At 39.3% G+C, this 19,059-nt stretch overlaps 1 protein-coding gene across 9 annotated transcripts in view; it reads right to left on the bottom strand.

Annotated features, from left to right (window-relative positions):
• KAT6B (lysine acetyltransferase 6B) overlaps positions 1 to 19,059 on the bottom strand; it is a 223,576-nt gene that overhangs the window by 171,970 nt on the left and 32,547 nt on the right. For 5 of the 9 annotated variants that reach the window (XM_078150858.1, XM_078150857.1, XM_078150856.1 and 2 more), the window contains exon 4: positions 102 to 245. The exons of the other annotated variants lie outside the window; for them this stretch is intronic. In XM_078150858.1, coding sequence (XP_078006984.1) covers positions 102 to 245 — 144 coding nt within the window. The remainder of the gene's footprint in view (positions 1 to 101; positions 246 to 19,059) is intronic. 9 annotated transcript variants of the gene reach the window in all.

Genomic DNA, 19,059 nt, shown 5'->3' with positions numbered 1-19,059 from the left:
CTTAAATGTTTTAAAATTCATCTTATATTTAAATCAACCTCATCAAAGAGAAATGAATCTACTAACTAAAGCTGAACCCAAAGAAGAGACAGGAAACACACCTCCCTCCCTTCTTTGCAGAAGTTGAGGACTAGGAGGTCAAACACAGCTTTTGCTGTTGGATTTGATTGACTTGTTACCAGTCTTGACGAACTGTTGTTTCCGACTTTCTTCCTTATTATAAGGGATGGCTCTCTGGATGGGTGCTGGGGAGAGATATGAAGGTGGTATAAAAACAAAAGATACCAATCAAAAAATTTAGGAAAGATAACTGAAGTCTTGCTTACAGGCACCAGAAAATTAGCAATCGAGCAAAATATTGACTTTTACTAATAATTAAATAATGCCCGGTTACATCTTTATTAACATAGTAACAACCAAAAACTTACCATATAATATATAAGAAATCAGTTAGAAAATTACGTGGACCATGTTGAATTTACCCAAGGATACCAAGAACAGGTTATCTGACTCCCAGATTACATTTGTCATTTCACCAAAAAGGCTATTTTTCATGCGTGCCCAGTACCAGTTTCACATCCTCCTATAAAGCTTTACCCAGTAATGAAGATAGTCGTGGCATTAAAGATGGTAGAACTGAAGGAGCACTGGATCTGGGGGTCACATGAACTTGGAAAGGCCCAGTTCTGCTACTTCATACCTATTCGAACCAGAGGAAGTCAGTTTTCCTCTTGGAGGTGTTTACATTCATACCTTGGAAACCAGCAAACACTAGGAATGAGGGCTTAATTTATAGTTTTGTTTATCATCCAGACTTCAGGAAAGTGATAGAGAAAAATAGATATTGCATTAATATTTATTTTTATTACTATATTATAATTATATAACACAGTATATTGTTCTATTATATATTATATTAATTAATATATATTTATAATGTAGATTATGCTTTCTTTCTTTCTTTTTTGTTTTTTAAAGGCAATTGGGGTTAAGTGACTTGCCCAGAGTTACACAGCTAGTAAGTGTCAAGTGTTTGGTCTGAGGCCGGATTTGAACTCAGGGCCTCCTGTCTTCGGGGCCAGCGCTCTACCCACTGTGCAACCTAGCTACCCCTCAGACTATGTGCTTTCTTTAAAAAAGCCTGTTGTTAAACACCTACTAGTACATCACCACTACTCATTTTCCTCACATGTGAAAATGAAAGAGACCAGGTAACATGTGAAGTTGTTTCCAGGGAAAAATCCAATGATCCTAAGATTTATACTTGCAACACATTTCTTTGCCTGAAATTTCATTAACAGAGGTGGAAACAAAACAGAATAGCAATGAATTCGAGAATGTAATATAAGGGATAGTTATAATATGAAAATATCATTATATAATAACAAAGGAAAGCTAAAGCAACTTGCAGGAGGCACATACAATGATGGTTTGAGCCTTAATTTTTATAAAAGTGGAAATTAGTATTGTCCTTAAAGCACACTATTTTGAGACGTTTGGGGGAAAAGGGGGTAGTATAATATTTATACTTTAGTCACCAGCTTTGTCTAGATTCTGTGAACACTGAAACAGACCAGAAGAGACAATGTCACCTATATTTTTTTAGCCACGTCTATATCACAATGATAAAGAGGTATTCATAAAGATCAGGGGAGAAATTATTAATTCCACAGGTCTGCCTGCAATAATCTATATATCAGAATGCTAAGCTAAAACTAAATACAAAAAGCAGAAACTCCAAGTCACCCAGTCTGCAATGGAAAGAACAATGTCTAAAGTATCTTCTGGACCATATGAAAAAAGAGGAAATATAAAGACGCTCAAGGGTTCTATTGGAGTTAGTCTGTCATTTGAAAAAACATCAGGTGGGTCACAAAACAAGGATGATGGACAATGGACACAGAGTCTCTGACCAAGTGAATGGCTTCTAAGGGACAATAAAGGACCAGGTGAGATGTTGAAAAAACCTCTGAAAAAGCCAGTGATATGGCTATTTGGACAAAGATGCCACTAGCTAACATGAGGCTGTCATTTGTGGTCCTCAAGCTTACATTAAAACAGAGTTCTATAATAGCAAATTTGACTCCTAACTGAAGTCAGATCACCACAAAGTGTAGAAGATGTATCTGAGAATTTCAGGAAGGAGAGAAGAGTAGAATGAGAGGAGGTTAAAGTTAATATGTAATGGATAAATGTGCTAAAACAAGAAAAAAGGAATAGAAGACCTCCTGACAGATCTGTTCTTGAGGAAGCTAAGTTTCAGGTCTTTGAACAACAACAAAAGTTAATTATAAGGACATTACCCATAGTACCTCCCCCAGGAGTAACCAGACCAACCCTTGGTTTATGGAGTGGGCAATGGGGGCAGGGAAGAAGGTAAGGAGTCGAGAAGATCCCATATCATCCTGATGTTCAAATGATAACCCAAATCAAACCTAAAAGTATTATATCAAGTCTACCCTCAGGGCCAGCCTGTAGATCTAATACAATTTCAGGAGAATGCCAGATTAAAAAATATCTCCCTACCTGCTTGCTGAGATGACTGAAATATCTATAATAGGGGACAAAGAATTACATTCCATAATTAGATACAAAAGGCTTATGATGCGAAAACTAGTTACGGTTACACAGACAATTAAGCAGAAAGTATCAATGACTAATATCAGAGCCTTCTAAAATCTGACTGAGAAAGAGCAGAGAAGAGGTGAAGAGAACAGGATTATAGCAGTGCAGGAATGGGTAGAGGCATGAAGGTTGCCACTTTGTTGTGGAAAGAGGGCTTAAGAAAGAGAAGCTAGGAATGCAGAAGAAAAACTTGGAAGGTTACACAATTTTGCCTAGGGTTGGTTCTGTTTCCCTTCAAATGGACAGAGACAAACAGAAGCTGTGCAGGCAAATATTTCTGTTATGCGGGCCTGCAAATACAGCTTTGCTTTACATGATTTATTAAGCTTTTTAAAACACTGGCTCTTGGTTATGAAGAAGTCTCATTCTTAGACAATTTAGTAATCAAGGTATTAACCTAGAAGATTAGGGAAAGAATTATATTAAATTAAACACAACCTGTTAGTAGATTTACAAATATCACCTGAAGGCTAATACATAAAGCAAATGATAATTAAAGTTGCTTTTACTTACTTTTAATGACCCTAAAATAAATTTTTCTTCACAGGTGAATACAAACCACTTAGCACGTCTCCATTCTTGCATGGTTTCCTTTTTAAGATTGGCAATGGTTAGTCTGGCTTAGGAATACAATCATTCCCACCTCTTCCACGAAGTCTTCCAACCAGGCTAGCCCACATAGATATTTTTCTCTTAAGTCTTGTCGCTTAATGCTTTACTCTACTAATTTTATCACTTAATCAAATATTGCATTATTTAAATGCTGATTTTTATCTCTCCAATAACACTATAAATTTCTTGAAGGTAGGATCAGTTCATATATTTATTTTGTATAATTCTAGGCATTTAATACATTACTAAGTATACAAAAGAAATTAAAAATTCAAACAAGTATTTATTGAATCCTGAGTATTCAACACTGATCAATTTTAATTTGATTCAATTAAACAGAGACTTATTAAGCACCAACTACATGCCTGTGCACTGTGCTAAGGATACAAATTTTAAGACAATGACAACAACAACAAAACAATGACCTGCTCTCAAAAAATTTATATCCAGTTGAGGAGAGATGAAACAATTTGTACACAGAGGTACTCTGGCCATGTTCTAAGTATGTTACTGTGCTCCACTCTCAGCCTTCAATGGGGCTCACCAGCTCCCACTCTAGGAATGTGCAACTTAGACTGGTGATAGTTCACCATATTTAAAAGCCAACAAAGCCAAAAGAACCAGTAGGTCTCACTCTATACATCTTCATGTGATATCTGAAACCCTCCCCAATTCACCCCCTTTACACCCAGAGAGGCTCATTTCACACAGGAACCTAATCCATACTACCATTTCTGGAAAGGACATGTCAATTAGTTGACCTGTGACCTCAATCACTATTCTAGAGACTTCCTAAACACAAATAATCTATCCAGGCCATCTCGAATGCAAACATTCTGCAGGCAAAGGCTGTCTTGCTTTTTATATTAGTAACTCCAGTGTTTAACAGAGTGCCCTGCATAGGTAAGTGCTTACTTAAATGATTTTTCATTCACTCATTCAAGTAAATCCAAAGCAGTTTACTTTTAAAACTAAAAACCCCTACCAAAAACTTAGAGGAAAGAAAATCAGGAAGCCTTGCAATTCTTCATCCCTAGTCCAGTAACAAATTGTACTTCCTCAAGCTCCCCCAGTAACTGCAAACTGTAAATCTATTGTAATTAGTTCCAGTATTAGATGGTTACAAAGATAAAATTTATAATTTAGATAAAAAACTTTGTAAACCCTAAAGTGTTATAAAAATGCCAGTTATCACTATTGCTATTACTTGCAGTATTATATCATCACCGAATCCTCAATCCCTCAGTTTTGCATTCTATTTTGCTCCCCAACTGTATCTGGACCCATATGTAGAAAAGTATTTATAGCAACTCTCTTTGTGGTGGCAAAGAACTGGAAATTGAGGGAATGCCCATCAATTAGGGAATGACTGAACAAGTTGTGGTGTATGACTGATGGATTATTACTGTGTTATAAGAAATGACAAGCAGGATGGTTTCAGAAAAACCTAGGAAGACTTATATGAACTGATGCAAAATAAAGGGAACAGAACCAAGAGAACATCGTACAATGTAACAGCAACATTGTGGAATGATCAACTGTGAATACTTAGCTATTCTCACCAACACAACGATCCAAGACAATTATGAAGAACTTGTGATTAAACATGCTATCCACCTCCAGAGAAAGAACTGATAGAATCTGAATGCAGATCAAAGCACACTTTTTTTTATACTTTTTTTTTTTGGGGGGGGGTCTGTGTTTTCTTTTGCAGCATGGCTAATACGTGTTTCGCATGACTTCACATGTACAATCTGTATCAAATTGTTTGCTGTGGGGGAGGGGAGGAAGGAGGGAAAGAGAAAATTTGAGAACTCAAAATTTTAAAAAATGAATGCTTAATTTTTTTTTACATGTAAATGAGAAAAATCAAATTAAAAAAAGTACTGCCTCTTAAATGGCCTCCCCTTTTCATAAGTTAATTATTTAAAAAGAATGACAAATTTAACCAATTACTGATTCAGTAAAAAGGGTCCCCTGTGTTTAGATCTGTACATAACTCAAAGCTGCCTACATATGTACTGGGCCTGAGGTCTGTTTATCATCTTAAACATGAGGTTGTACCTAGGAATCTTAATTGATAGTTCAGAAGGTAAACTATCTTTGGGTCAAGTGGCAAAGAGAAGGTGACTTCACTGAGCTCTTCCTAAGTGGTACCTTGACCAATACATAAAAAATTAATAAAGGCAAGATTGTATCAATGAAATAATTGAACCATTTACTAAACACAACTCAGGAGGCCACCATTAATACACTGATACAGGAAGAAGAATTGAGTAATGTTTCCTGGGGAACTGAAGCAAGGTAAAAACCTAGAGTAGGATCTTATAAAACAACTGACAGATTAAAAATAAGTTCATAAATAAAAATTACCCAATTGAAATTTGCTACATGATTACATACCATTAAGACATACTTTTAGTTTCCAGAATATGTATGAAAATGGACTAATGAAGAAAACAAAACCATTAGTCTATTCTGCAACATCAAATACCAACTTTACTCAGGAATTTGACCATTTCTTATTTATCAGCTGCCATCTAATATGAAAATTTATTTTCCCATTTAAACATACTAGGAAAAATACCCTCAATACTTATAACTAAGCATTTTGGCAAACATTTGTAAAAGCCATTGGCTACTTGAGTAAGCAGCAGAAAATTTCCTCTTCATTTATTTCCATTAGAATTAAAGAAAGTATCAAATAAAAACAATTTTTTTGATGTCGCTATGCTGCATACCTGAAATTAGGCTGACCACACTTTAAAATGCTCTTTGTATACTTCAAACCAAAATTAAACAGCACTGAAACAGCTGTGCTCACTGGCCAACTGGTCTGCAAAATTCAATGAATGACAAAGGGTTACCTTAATTTAATAAGATAATCAGCACACATTTATCCACCACCAAGAGTTTTCTAACCATCTGCAAGGCGGCAGAGCCAACTGCCTATAAAACAACTGGCAGCATGCTGCTATGTCCTCATGCCCCTTGTGTCAATGATAGTTATCTCTTAGCAACAGCTAAAAAGAAGCTGAACTTGCAGGAAATTTTAAATCATAATGAGCCAACAACTTGTTAGTTACTTATTTTGATGCTTCTGATTCCCAACCCAGATGGATAATACCTTTTACAAATCTTTTATCAATACACCAAATAAATACAACACAGGTCAAGAAAATGTTAGTTGCCTACCAAGGGTAAATTTACCCGAAAATAAGACTGCTCAAATACTAATAACACCAAGGACTTTAAATAAAGTTATGAGCAACTGAACAAGAAAGTAACAATGAATACCACTACAATTTCTTTTATCATTTATAAAGCTGTCACATTCCCATAGTGACACCTCCCTAAATCAGTGTATGAGGTAAAAATAAATATCAATCATTATAAACCATGATTAAAAAAAGCCTTTCGGTTTCCTCTGCAACATTAAATCTGAACCAACTGACTGAGAAGTTGCCTTAAAAACTGATGTATCAAGCAAACAAAAGGTACAGTACCCAGTTCTTGAAATATGATAAATGTATTTATAGTACACCAAAAAGAACTTGTCAAGGAAAAACATGGAAGGCTTTTCTCTTATAAGGTTTTCAAAGAGAAAGGGCAAATTAAAGTGATTATTTTTAGATAATGTAGTTGTATTTTAAAGTATCCTTCACAATAACTAATGGGACTACCTACAGTGATGCATTTTTTTCCCAAATATCTCTTATTGCTTAATTTTTTGTGTTCCCTTCATCAATGACCAAAAAGGATTCAACGCAAGTCTGTAGCTTAGGAAACACCACACATCAAAATATGTAGTCCAAACAAAGTGCTAAAGAATATTTAGTTTAAAAGCTAAAATTACAAAACATAAATACCATTATTAACACAGCTTATAATTATGTTATATATCTTTGAATATTCCATGGATCATAGCAGAGCTTCTGAAATAAAGTGTAACTACATTATGACATAGGGGCAGCCAAGTGGTACAGTGGTTACAGCACCAGGGTCTGTAGTCAGGACAAGTCATCTTCCCCGTGTTCAAATCTGGCCTTAGACAGTTACTAACTATGTGACTCTGGGCAAGTCACGTAACCCTATTTACCTCAGTTTCCTCATTTGTGAAATGAGCCAGAGAAGGACATGGTAAACCACTCTAGTATCTTTGCCAAGAGACCCCCCAATGGGGTCACAAAGAATTGGACACAACTGAAAAACAACTTGACAACACTATGGTATAAGATTGGCGAGCGTAACAGGAATCGTGGTGTTAGTAGAAAGCAGAGCCCTGTTCTGCCACATATTCTGCTGTCACCAAAGTTCTTGGTACCTGTTTCTTCATCTGCAAAAAAGGGGATAAATTATACCTCCCCTACATAATTGACAATATTGTTGGAGAATCAGATTAGAAAATTAATCTAAAGCACTTTGTAATTAGTAAAGCTTCACACAAATGTATGATTATTAGTCCTGTCCTAAAAAAACAACAACAGTATTACGGGAAAAAGGAGGAAGAGGTATAGGAGTACACGTAAGCTATGTTCCAGTTATGCATAAATTTAAAAGGCAGTGCTACTTTAAATACAATAATAAAAATAACAGCTGACATTTATATAGGACTTCTTCACTTTACAATTTTTATCTCATTTGATCCTCACGACAGCCCTCGAAGGGAAGTGCTACACTAGGAAAGATCTATATTCTTTTTGGGGAAAACCAAACACACTTTGTATTATACAAGTAATAATGATTAATTTATTGAGTTTGTTTATTATTGATTTTTTGTACACTGAATCTTCTTAGAGAAAGGTCTATTTCATTAGGTGTAGAGTCTTACTCAAATAAAGTAAATAACAACACTGACCATTACTCCAGGGTCCCCAAATGCCTTAAAAAGTATCCTGAAATAGTTCACTCTTGATTTATGTAGGTAATATTTTCTAACATAATCAAATCAGCATAATAATTCAAAACTACTGAAATGTTGAAGTCACTGCGATTGAATGCAGATTCTACAAACCAGGAGCTCCATATTCACTGGGAAGTGGAGTGCCTGCTGGATAGAATCAGAAGGACCTGGTTTTATAGTCCACCTCTGGACCCTGCTAAGCCTCAGTTTCCCCATCTCATCTTAGCCCCACACAGAGGTTTGTTTGAGTGTGCCTGGCCAACGTTCCTGTTAGGGATGGTCACAAGCAGAGCACAAAGCCATGACTGAGATTTCTGTCCTCTTAAGAAGGCTGACATGATGCCCATGAGGAAAGAAGGAAATCGTCTAAGCCCAAGTCCCTCCTCCCCCTGGCTCCTCATCTTGGCTTCTTCATCTGTCAAATGGGGATGACCCAGAGTCATTGGGAGGACAAAATGGGGGCATGTTTGTAAAGTTCTTGGCAGGGGCCTGACACACACACAGTAGGTGCTTCATCAGTGCCCACGCCCTTCCTGCCTCTTCATGATAAAGGACAAACTGTGTGCTGTAGGACTCCCTGGTCCCTCCCCGGCCTGCTCCAGCCTGCTTCCCCTGTCTAGTTCAGTACAGCCGCCAGGCCCAGGCCCACACTCAGCCCCAGACACAGGCCCAGGCTCAGACTCAGGCCCAGACTCAGCCCCAGACTTAGGCCCAGACTCAGGTCCAGGCCCAGACTCAGGTCCAGGCCCAGGCCCAGACTCAGGCCCAGACTCAGGCCCAGACCCAGACTCAGCCCCAGGCCCAGGCCCAGGCCAAAGCCTTACCTGGAAAGCAGCCTGCAGGGGCCCTGGCCTATCCATCTCCTTCCCAGCAGGCATCCAGTGCTGACAAGAGGTGGGGACAAGCAGCCTGGGCCCTCAAAGGGGACAGTGCGAAGGTCATGGGCCCAGCAGGGCTGCTCTGTCCCCAAGAGGGCACCTCCCGTAAGGCCCCCCCCCCCACTACAGCCCAGGCACTGCACTGCCCCCTGGGGGCCCAGCTGCAGCACAGCGGGGAGGACAGAGCTGGAAGCAGGACCAAGTGGGGCCGGCACTGGGGGCCAGCCCTAAAGCCACAGCAGCCAGCAGCCACAGCCTGGCCTACTACGCCCCTCTGACAGTGGCCAGACGGCTCTCTGCCCACCCTTTATTGATCACTCAACTGTCAAACCTTCTACATCCGTGCACCAGGCGTGGCTCCGGCACCTCTGGGATCAAAAACATAAGATTCCCCGTTCACAGGCCGGCCCCCTCTCTCTCCGGCAGGCCCTGACACCTGACTCTTCCCCACGGGCTCATGATCTAGTGACTCAGCCTCCCGGCTGCTCTCTACCCATGATGCTCCATCGCCTCCATCCAAGCACCTTCCCTGGCTGGCCAGGAACGTGCCCCTTCCCCGGCTTCCTGAAAGCACCACACACTGCTGTGGTTCAGTTGTATCCGACTCTCCGTGACCCCAGCTGGAGTTTTCTTGGCAAGACACTGGAGCGGTTTGCCATGTCCTTCTCGAGCTCATTTTACAGATGAGGAAACTGAGGCAAACATGGTAAAGTGACCTGCCCAGGGTCACAAAGCTAGTGGGTGTCTAGAACCAGATTTGATCTCGTGAAGATGAGTCTTGATGACTTCAGGGCTGGCACTCTATCCATGTGCCACCTAGCGCCCTCTATACTATACATCATACATACACACACACATATTCCCAATTTATCCTATATATATATATATATATATATATACACACACACACACACACACACATATACATATATATACACACACACACACCTCTCAATTTATACTATGTGTACACATACATATACCTACAATTTATACAATAGATACATACATATATATGCATACACACACACATACAATCTATCCTGTACATAAACATGTATATAAATGTACACAAATATGTACAGGGTAAACTGAGGTATAGCCTATATATTCAAATCTACCTTCAGGCATACCTCTTTCTCTTTATTATGTACCGCAGATACTGTGGTTGTTTGTTTGACACAAACTGAAGGTTCACGGTAACCCCATGTGTTCACATCATGTCTGTGTCACATTTTGGTAATTCTCACAATATTTCAGACTTGTTCATTATTACTGTACCTGTTACAGTGATCTGTGATCAGTGATCTTTGATGTCACTATTGTAATTGGGTTGGGGTGCCATGAACCATGCACATATAAGACTATACAGAAGACTAACTTTATAGATAAACGTTGTCTGTGTCCTGACTGCTCCACCTATCTAGCATTCACCCACCTCTTTCCCTTTCTGTGAGCCTCCCTATTCCTTGAGATACAACTGAAACTAGGGCCAATTAATAACCCTATAGTGGCCTCTAAATGTTCAAGTGAAAGGAAGAAATTAATGGATGTGGCAAATTTCATTGCTGTCTTAAGAAATTGCCACAGTCATCCTAACCTTCAGCAAGCACCACCCTGATCAGTCAGGAACCATCAGCATTGAGACAAGATCCTTCACTAGCAAAAAGAATATGGCATACTGAAGGCTCCAATGATGGTTAGTAATTTTTTGCAATAAAGTATTCTTTAATTAAAGTATGTACATTTTTTATACATAATACTATGGCACACAATAGACTATGGTATAATTTTTATATGCACTAGGAAACCAAAAAATGGGAGTGACTTTCTTTTCCACTGTTCACTTTATTGCAGTGGTTTGGAATCAAACCTGCAATATCTCTGAGGTGAGCCTGTATATCTATCTACATATAGGCACATATAGCTATGTCTTATTAGTACGTAATGGTTTATATGATAGCTCCTCTATTAGATTGTGAATTCCTTGATATCAGGGAAAGGTTTTTGCCTTTCTGTGTATCCTCAGTACTTCGCACAATGCCTGGTACACAGTAAATACATTAGTAACAAAAAAATAGACAATTTGTTAATAAGTTAATAAACGCTTGTTGTCAGATGTAAATTATGGGGATACAAATCTTCCCATTCTTTTCTAAATAAAGTGCCAAGTGCATAATAAGCACTTAATGAAGGCTTTTTTAATTTGATTTCATTTCTTAGTTTTACTTAGGTAGACTACACAAGAGAGGCTGAAGGAAAAGTTACCGCAGTTTTATCCTGCAGTATGTTTTAAGTAAGATTCAATGAAGACCACATACTCTTCCAGAGACACCGGCCTCTTGGCCATTCCATGAACAAGACGCCCCTCCTCTAGCTCAGGACATTCTTTCTGGCTGCCCCCCATACCTAGAATGTTCTTCCTCCTTCTAACTGGACTATAGACCTCTGGGCTTCCTTTAAATCCCAAATGAAATTATGTATATAGCTTGCATTGTATATATTTGCCTTTTGTCTCCCCCATTAGATTGCAAGCTCCTTCAAGGCAGGCAGTCTTCTGCCTCTTTTTAGCAAGAGCTTAGCACAGAGAAGGTACTTAATAAATGTTGACTGCGGAAGGTAGTCAGTAGTCTCTGGGAGACCCCCTCACTTCCCCTTCCTTCCTAATACCAAGTCCAGCATGGTACTAGAGCTACAAGATAGTGAAGAAGAGAAAGTATAAATAACTATAAGTAAAGAAGGTCCCATTATCAATCAATTAGTCATTAAATATTTGTTATTTAAATCTAGATTCAAAGAATTGCTCTATTAAAAGTAAGAAGCAGAACAACTTCCTTCCAGCTACAAAGTTGTATTCGAAATTCAAAATAGCTTCTTAACAGTTTGAAGTAGAAAAACTACCACAATAGGGAAAGGAACACTTGGGATATTTAAAATAAAATCATTTGTGGAGGCAGAAGCATGAACTAAAAGATCTTGGTTCTTTCATCTAAAAAAAAAAAGAAACTTCTAAGATCAATTAATCACCGATTTGTTTTAAAGGCTGTTTATCAGGACAAGAAGTAAAAAGGATGGCCGTACATAATATTTAAGAGTTAGAATGAAAAGTTCCATGAGCTCAGGGACCACAATTTAATTACCTAAGTAACTCTTCCAAGGCCTAGTTCAGTGCTTTGCAAACAGATGCTTTTAAAATGATTGAATTCAATTCAACAATCATTTATTAATGCAGTAGGAGACAATCCCAGGTCCTTGCCTTACAAAGGCTAGGCTTGTTTTTCCTTAAAAGGCACTACAACCATCTTTGAGATGTAGTTGGCTCAAGGAACTGAAAGCCACTGACATGGCACCCTGATGCCCTAAGATACAGGGCCGGGGCCAGTCACTTGGCTCCTCCTTTAGCATTCTGAGGAAGCCTGTCTAATCTTGTTCTAACCTAGACTCTGTATAACCAGGCTAGCTTTAATCAAGGACTAATACATTTGGCGACAGGCAGCGGTTGTTACTGTTTAGTTATTTTTCAGTCATGCCCAACTCTTCATGATCTCATTTGGGGTTTTCTTGGCAGAGATGCTGGAGTGGTTCGACATTTCCTTCTTCAGCTTATTTTACAGATGAGGAAACTGAGTCAAACAGGGTTAAGTGACTTGCCCAGGTCACACAGCTAGTGTCTGACAGTCAGCAGTACTTGACCAGAAAGGCTCTGCTGAGATAAAAGATGAGCAGGGTGGAGAAGGGTGAGCCCTGAGTGGCCCATCTGGTGCTGATGGCACCACATTATGGCTGAGGAACTTCTGGCTAGGACACTTACTAACTATGAGGATCTATATCCCGATTGCCACAGAAGGATTAGAGAGTAAAATGAGAAATCAGTAAATCGAGAGAGATGTGAATGTGCTCTCCATCTTTAAGAATCATGCCCACAATCAGATAAAGGTGTGAACTGTCATTGGTTGAATTTGCTTAACTTTTACTAAGGGGCTGATAGTAGGGGCCTGTCAACCCCTAGCCCTAGACAATACCATCTAAAAATCATGGAACTGCTTGGGACTTCTAAATGGCAACTGGGAGACCACTGGAAACTATGTTACATGGACTTTGCTGGGAATCTGAACCAAGGTACTGAAGGGCAAAGCTTGATCCTCCCCTAGGAGCCCACTTTTGTGCAACTGGGGATATGGACAAACATGCCAAACGGACTCTTGTTATAAGAAGGTGCATCAGATTAAATGGAGAAACAACTTCCTCCCTCTTTCTCTATCTCTGGGACTTGTAGTGAGGGATAGGTGAGGGGTCCCTGTAGAAAGCAAGCTCCAGGCACTCTCTGGCACCTGCTTGGCCATGGCCTCTAGTGAACATGAGGCATGCCAGGCAGTCCTTTTGCTTTGCCCCTTTTCTTTTCTTTCTTTCTTTTTTATTTTTTTGTAAGGCAGTTGGGGTTAAGTAACATGCCCAGGGTCACATAGCTACTAAGTGTCAAGTGTCTGAGGCTGGATTTGAACTTAGGTCCTCCTGACTCCAGGGCCAGTGCTCTATCCATGTACCCTCTAGCTGCCCCACTTTGCCCCTTTTCTTGAGAACAAGTAAGAGCTGCGGAGCTGTACCTTTCTAGCTTCAGCAGCAATCTTGTGACTTCAAGACATCACAGAACAAATCCCCTTAATAAACTTGGACTCAGTCAAAAGGTCGAACCCAAAGATCTAGAAGGCCACATATAGCCTTGAGGCTGCAGGTTCCCCACCTCTGGCCTAACCTCTTGTTTACTCTAGTAAGCATGGGGCCTCTTCACATTGACTAGTTAGTACCCAGGAGTTACTGGACAATTTCTTTCCAGGGAATGTTTGGGGGGGGGGGTTGGTGGCATTTTTGGCAGGTAGCTTACTTTTTGATGACATGGAAGAGGTGAAATTCTACCAAGCCCAGATGGAAGGGAAGGGAACAGTCTCAGAGGAGAGGCCACTAGGCAAAGATTTAATGTTCCCTCTCCATATTTCCAGGGAACTCCCAGGAAGGAGAAGATCCTGGCTGGTGGGTTGAGGAACAAAGCAGGGGCTTGGTGGGGGTGGTATTATTAATCAACCCTGAAAGTGGCTGTATTCAGGAGTGATGACCTCTTAGCTAACTTATTGGACCCCAACATAGGGCTAATTTTTTCTTAAAAGGAATTATAACCATCCTTGAGATTTAACTGGATCAAGGGAATAAAGGCTCAAACCACTGACATGGTTCTCTGGGGTCCTAAATTCAAGAGTCAGGGCCCAAGCAGTCACCTGGATCCTCCCTCCAGCTTCTGACCAAGGACCATCATGGCAACTCAGAGGAAGGAAAACTTTGCCAACTGAATCCATGCTGCATAACCTTGCCAGATGTTCCACAAGCATCTTATTTTGTTCCAATCTAGATCCTGTATGGCAGGCAGGCAAGAAGGAAAGAAAAGGAAGGGGAAAGGAAAGAGGGGGAAGGGAAAGGAAAAGGAGAGGAGAGGAAAGGAAAAGAAAGAAAGAAGGAGAGGAAGGGAAGAAGGAGGTATTAAGTAGCTACCATGTACCAAGTACTGCACTAAACATTTCACGGATATAATCTCACTTCATCCTCAAAACAACCCTGGGAGGTAGGTACTATTATTATCCCCACCGTACAATGAAAGAAAGTGCGGCAAATAGAGGTTAAGTGATTTACCCAGGGTCACATAGCTAGCTAAGTGTCTGAGACTGGATTTGAACTCAGATCTTCCTGGCTCCAGGCCCAGTACACTATCCACTGAACCACCTAGCCAGAGAACTAAAGACCTGGAAAGGACGCTCTGAAGTCATCTAGTCCAACCTGTCATTTTTATATAATGAAATTGAGTTCCAAAGCAGCTGAAGAGAGGTTTGGATACAGGCTGCCTGACTCCAAACCCAGGGTTCCTCCCAACAGATCATATTTTCATTTGGTTTAATCTTCGAATATTTTCCAATGTCTTGTACAGTACCTTGCACAAAGAAGGGCCTTCAATAAATATTTGCTGGCATATTTGATCGAAATATCTTTCCTTCTGACTTCTCTATTTCTGCCAGTGACCCCCTGTTCAGCTGGTTACTCAGGCCCCAAACCCTGTTTGTCTGACCCTTCCCAATCCCTCCCCTCCCCCAAAGCCAAGTCACCCATTCTATTCCTCTATCCTTCCTAGTTACTCCACCTACCTCTTCACACTGCCTGCCACCCAAATCAGAAGAACCTTGCCTGGACTACAGCAAAGAGCCTCCCAGCTAGCCTTCCCACTTACACTGAATCCTCTCCCCTACTGAAAAGCCATACTTCTCACTGTCACCATCTAAACTACCTTATTCAAAGACGGGATTCTCTTTCTCACACAGTATTGCTGCTCTACTATTAAGAGCCTTCAGGGATTCTCTACTGCCTACCAAATGAAGTCCAAACTCGGGGCCCTTGGCAGGTAAAACCTTCTAAGGCTTGGTTCCCACTTTGATGTTTGGTCTCTCACCTTTTACAGCTCCTCCTCACACATCTCTCATCCCGCACACTTTCGCCTCTCTGCCACAGTCTTTACTCATTCCCTCTTCCTCCCCCATCTCCATCTGTTGAAATGAACCCATCCTTCAAGACCTCACTCAAATGGCTTCAAAATCTTCCCTAATCACTCCAAGGTAAAAAAGTCTTTTTCTACTCAGTGTTCCCCTTTGCATTATGGTTCACTGGGCATGCAAGCCAGCCCAGGTGAACTGGTAAGGCACCTGGTGCAAAGACAGAAGGCAGCGTAATCCTGGCATATCAAAATCACCACCACTGGGACAACCATCTCCCCTCAGACCCTAATGGAAAAATCACAGGATCCTGAATCCTTGGGAACACCAGTTTCTTCCAGGCCCCGGATGTGCCTCCAGGCTAGTGCCCATAGCCATCACTGAGGAGAGAAAACACTGTGGAAAAGAAAAACCCACCTTCCTTATCGCTACCAGCAGCAGATGTTGGCCAATGAACAGCTGGATAATAAGTACAGAAGCCTGAGGACTAGCAGCACCCTCCAGACCAGAGTTCATGACAGGTTCATAGGAGGTAAAATGGACAATTCGGATTTGATAATAAAATCAAATAAATTTGATTTGATAATAAAATTAAAGTATTTACACACACAAAATCAATGCAGCTAAAATTATAATGAAAGCAGGAAATTGGTGGGGTGGAATCTTTGCAGCAAGTTTCTTTGATAAAGGTCTCATCTTTAAGATAACAGGGAACAGATTCAAATTTATAAGAATAAAAGCTATTCTCCAACTGATTTATGGTCAAAGGGTATGAATAGGTAGTATTCAGAGGAATAAATAAAAATTATTAATAATCATATAAAAATGTTTTAAATCAAAATATAAGACAAGTGCAAATTAAAACAAATCTGATGTTCCACCTCATACCCCTCTGACTGGCAAAGCTGACAAAAAAAGAAAATGAAAAATGAAGTAGGGGCTGTGGGAAAATAGGTAGATTAATGCACGATCAGTGATCAACCAATGGAACCAACTACAGCTCCAGAGGCCTCATGATCAAACACGCTGTCCATCTCCAGAAAGAGGTGATGGATTCAGAGTAGACTGACACATATCTTTTTGGATACGGCTAATGCAGACGTTGTTTTTGCTTGACTATATAGTATACATTTATAACAGGTTTTGTTTCTCTTGTTTCTTACTGGATGGGTGGGAAGGAGAGAATTTGGTACTGAAAATAAAACTGAATTTAAAAAAAAAAAGAATGTGAGCTCTTTGAGAGCAGGGACTTGCTGAATTTTCTATTTGCATCTCCAGCATTGTGCTTTACATATGGTAATCTCTTAATAAATGCTTCATTCACTTATTCGTTCAAAGGACCACAGATTCAAGGTTAGAAAAGCTCTTAAAGATCATCTAGAGCCCAAACCTCTCATTTCATAGACACAGAAACAGAGAAGTGATGTGACTTGTCAAAGGTTTCATAAGTAGGAAGCCACAAAGCCAGGACTGTCCTCAAGTCTTCCGACTTCATATCTATAACTCTGAGTTATTTGTTTATTCCATAAAGACTATTATGAGACCTGATGCTATACACAGGGCAATATCTTAGAGGTTGTCTGATGACAAAGTACACAGAGTGCTAGGCCTGGCATTGGGAAGACCCGAGTTCAAATCCAGCTTTAGATACTAGCTGTGGGAACCTGGGTAAGTCACTTAACTTCTGCCTCATTCAGTTTACTCATTTATAAAATGGGGATAACAACAGCACTTACCTCTCAGAGCTGCTGGGAAGGATCAAATTAGATAGTATTTATAAAGGGCTTTACAAACCTTAAAATGCCATATAAACATTAGCTATTACTTTTCCACTCTTCCATCCCCCAGTTTGTATAGCAGATACTTAACCAATGTTCAAAGTTAATTAATATAAAAGGTATAACCAATGTTTCCAGAATTTTTTCCTCTTGTTGCATATCACATAAATGAACGGAAAATTGTGATCATCATATGGACTTTCAAGAGACATCAAAATAACAGCTATACCACACATTAGATAGTACAAGAAGACTTTTCCCAAGATGTCTAAAAACACAGTCCATCAAATACAAAACAGAACAAGTGATTTTCTCTACAGCCATCTTTAAAAAATTTCTTTTTGATATGAAGCTTTTAGAAGCTAGAAAAAGTAAATAAGTTGCACCTGATCAATATTCTCAGAGCTGTCTGTAGGCTGGCAACTGTGAGCTAGTAAAATTTAGTGCCAACTACCATGCCATTCTAAATTGCAATTTTTCTTATTACATAATTACCAGATAATAAAAATGATTTCATAAATTGATGTAGGTGCTTTGTAAGGATGTAACTGATAGCAGTGATGTTATATTTCAAAAGCCAGCAAAAAATGAAATAAACTGGATTTTATAAGAGGCTAGAGCTCATTAGATAAGACCGTTTTTATCAACTCTAAAAAGCACTTTAGTAGACTTTAATAAGCAAACAGTTGTTCCATAACAGTTGGCACAGTAACTATTTCCAAGGAATTCTCACTAATTGCAATTATTGTAGAAGGTTTTGCTAAACCATTACACAATGAAGGCTAATAAAGAAATCCAAAGCTATTAATTTGCTTTGGCGAATTGTGACCTAATATTTACCAAATTTTTATGGTTCTTTCTGAATTCTGAGGTGGAGTTAGAAAAATTCAATATATCTGCCTTCATTATGTTTTTCTTTTGTAAATAATTCAGTTTTTTCTTTAGTTCTCTAATAAGAGATTCTAAGTAATCATTATAAAATTCTTCTGACAGTGGAGTGTAAATGTTATCAAGAACCTTATTTTCGTGTACTCTGTGAACATTCAAATAAAAGACTCTTCTCTACTATGTCAATCATCTCTCTCAAAATGATCTTGATTGTTCAAAAGGTAAAGGAAAAAAAGAAGCAATAAAGAGCCAAAGTAGAAGGTAGCATTTTTAAAAATGCTTTATGTAAAAAGATTTTGGTAAGGACTTAGAAAATGGTTAAATATTTAAATGATTGGGTTTTTTTTTTTACATTAAAAAGCAGGGTGGGTACTATTCCTAACCCTTTGAGCCATCTGTGAACATCTTCCTAAGTTAAGCAAGTCCAGGGGTGTGCTGGCAAAAAAAAAAAAATCTGGCTCTCAAAAAAAAAAGTAATCATGGAATACTTTTAAGTTAAATTTGTAATATTAACATCTCCATCACTTTAAACAAAAAAACTCCAATAAATCAAGATCCGATTTCTAGTTGCTGATTTCCAAAGTGTCAATGCTCTGGGAGCCTGGAAGAGTTGGCCTCAGCACATCCTTGAACGAGGCTAGAGCGCAAAAATGGGACTAGTGTGGCAAAAGTCTGCTAAAGGCAAAGAAGGGCTGAAGATTAAAAAAAAAAATCCTGAGCCCTTGTTTATTCAGTTTTAAAATGGGGCCAGGCAATATATGACCCTTGGGCTATATTCAGGAAAAGAAAGAAGAGCTCAATTAGCCTTGCCAAATGTACAATATGGGTATAACATTTGCAAATGCTTC

The sequence above is a fragment of the Phascolarctos cinereus genome, unplaced genomic scaffold (genome assembly GCF_003287225.1).
Source record: "Phascolarctos cinereus isolate Bilbo 61053 unplaced genomic scaffold, phaCin_HiC Scaffold_3;HRSCAF=262, whole genome shotgun sequence".
In the NCBI taxonomy this organism is placed as follows: Eukaryota; Metazoa; Chordata; class Mammalia; order Diprotodontia; family Phascolarctidae; genus Phascolarctos; species Phascolarctos cinereus.
This window is presented reverse-complemented; position numbering and strand designations above follow the sequence as displayed.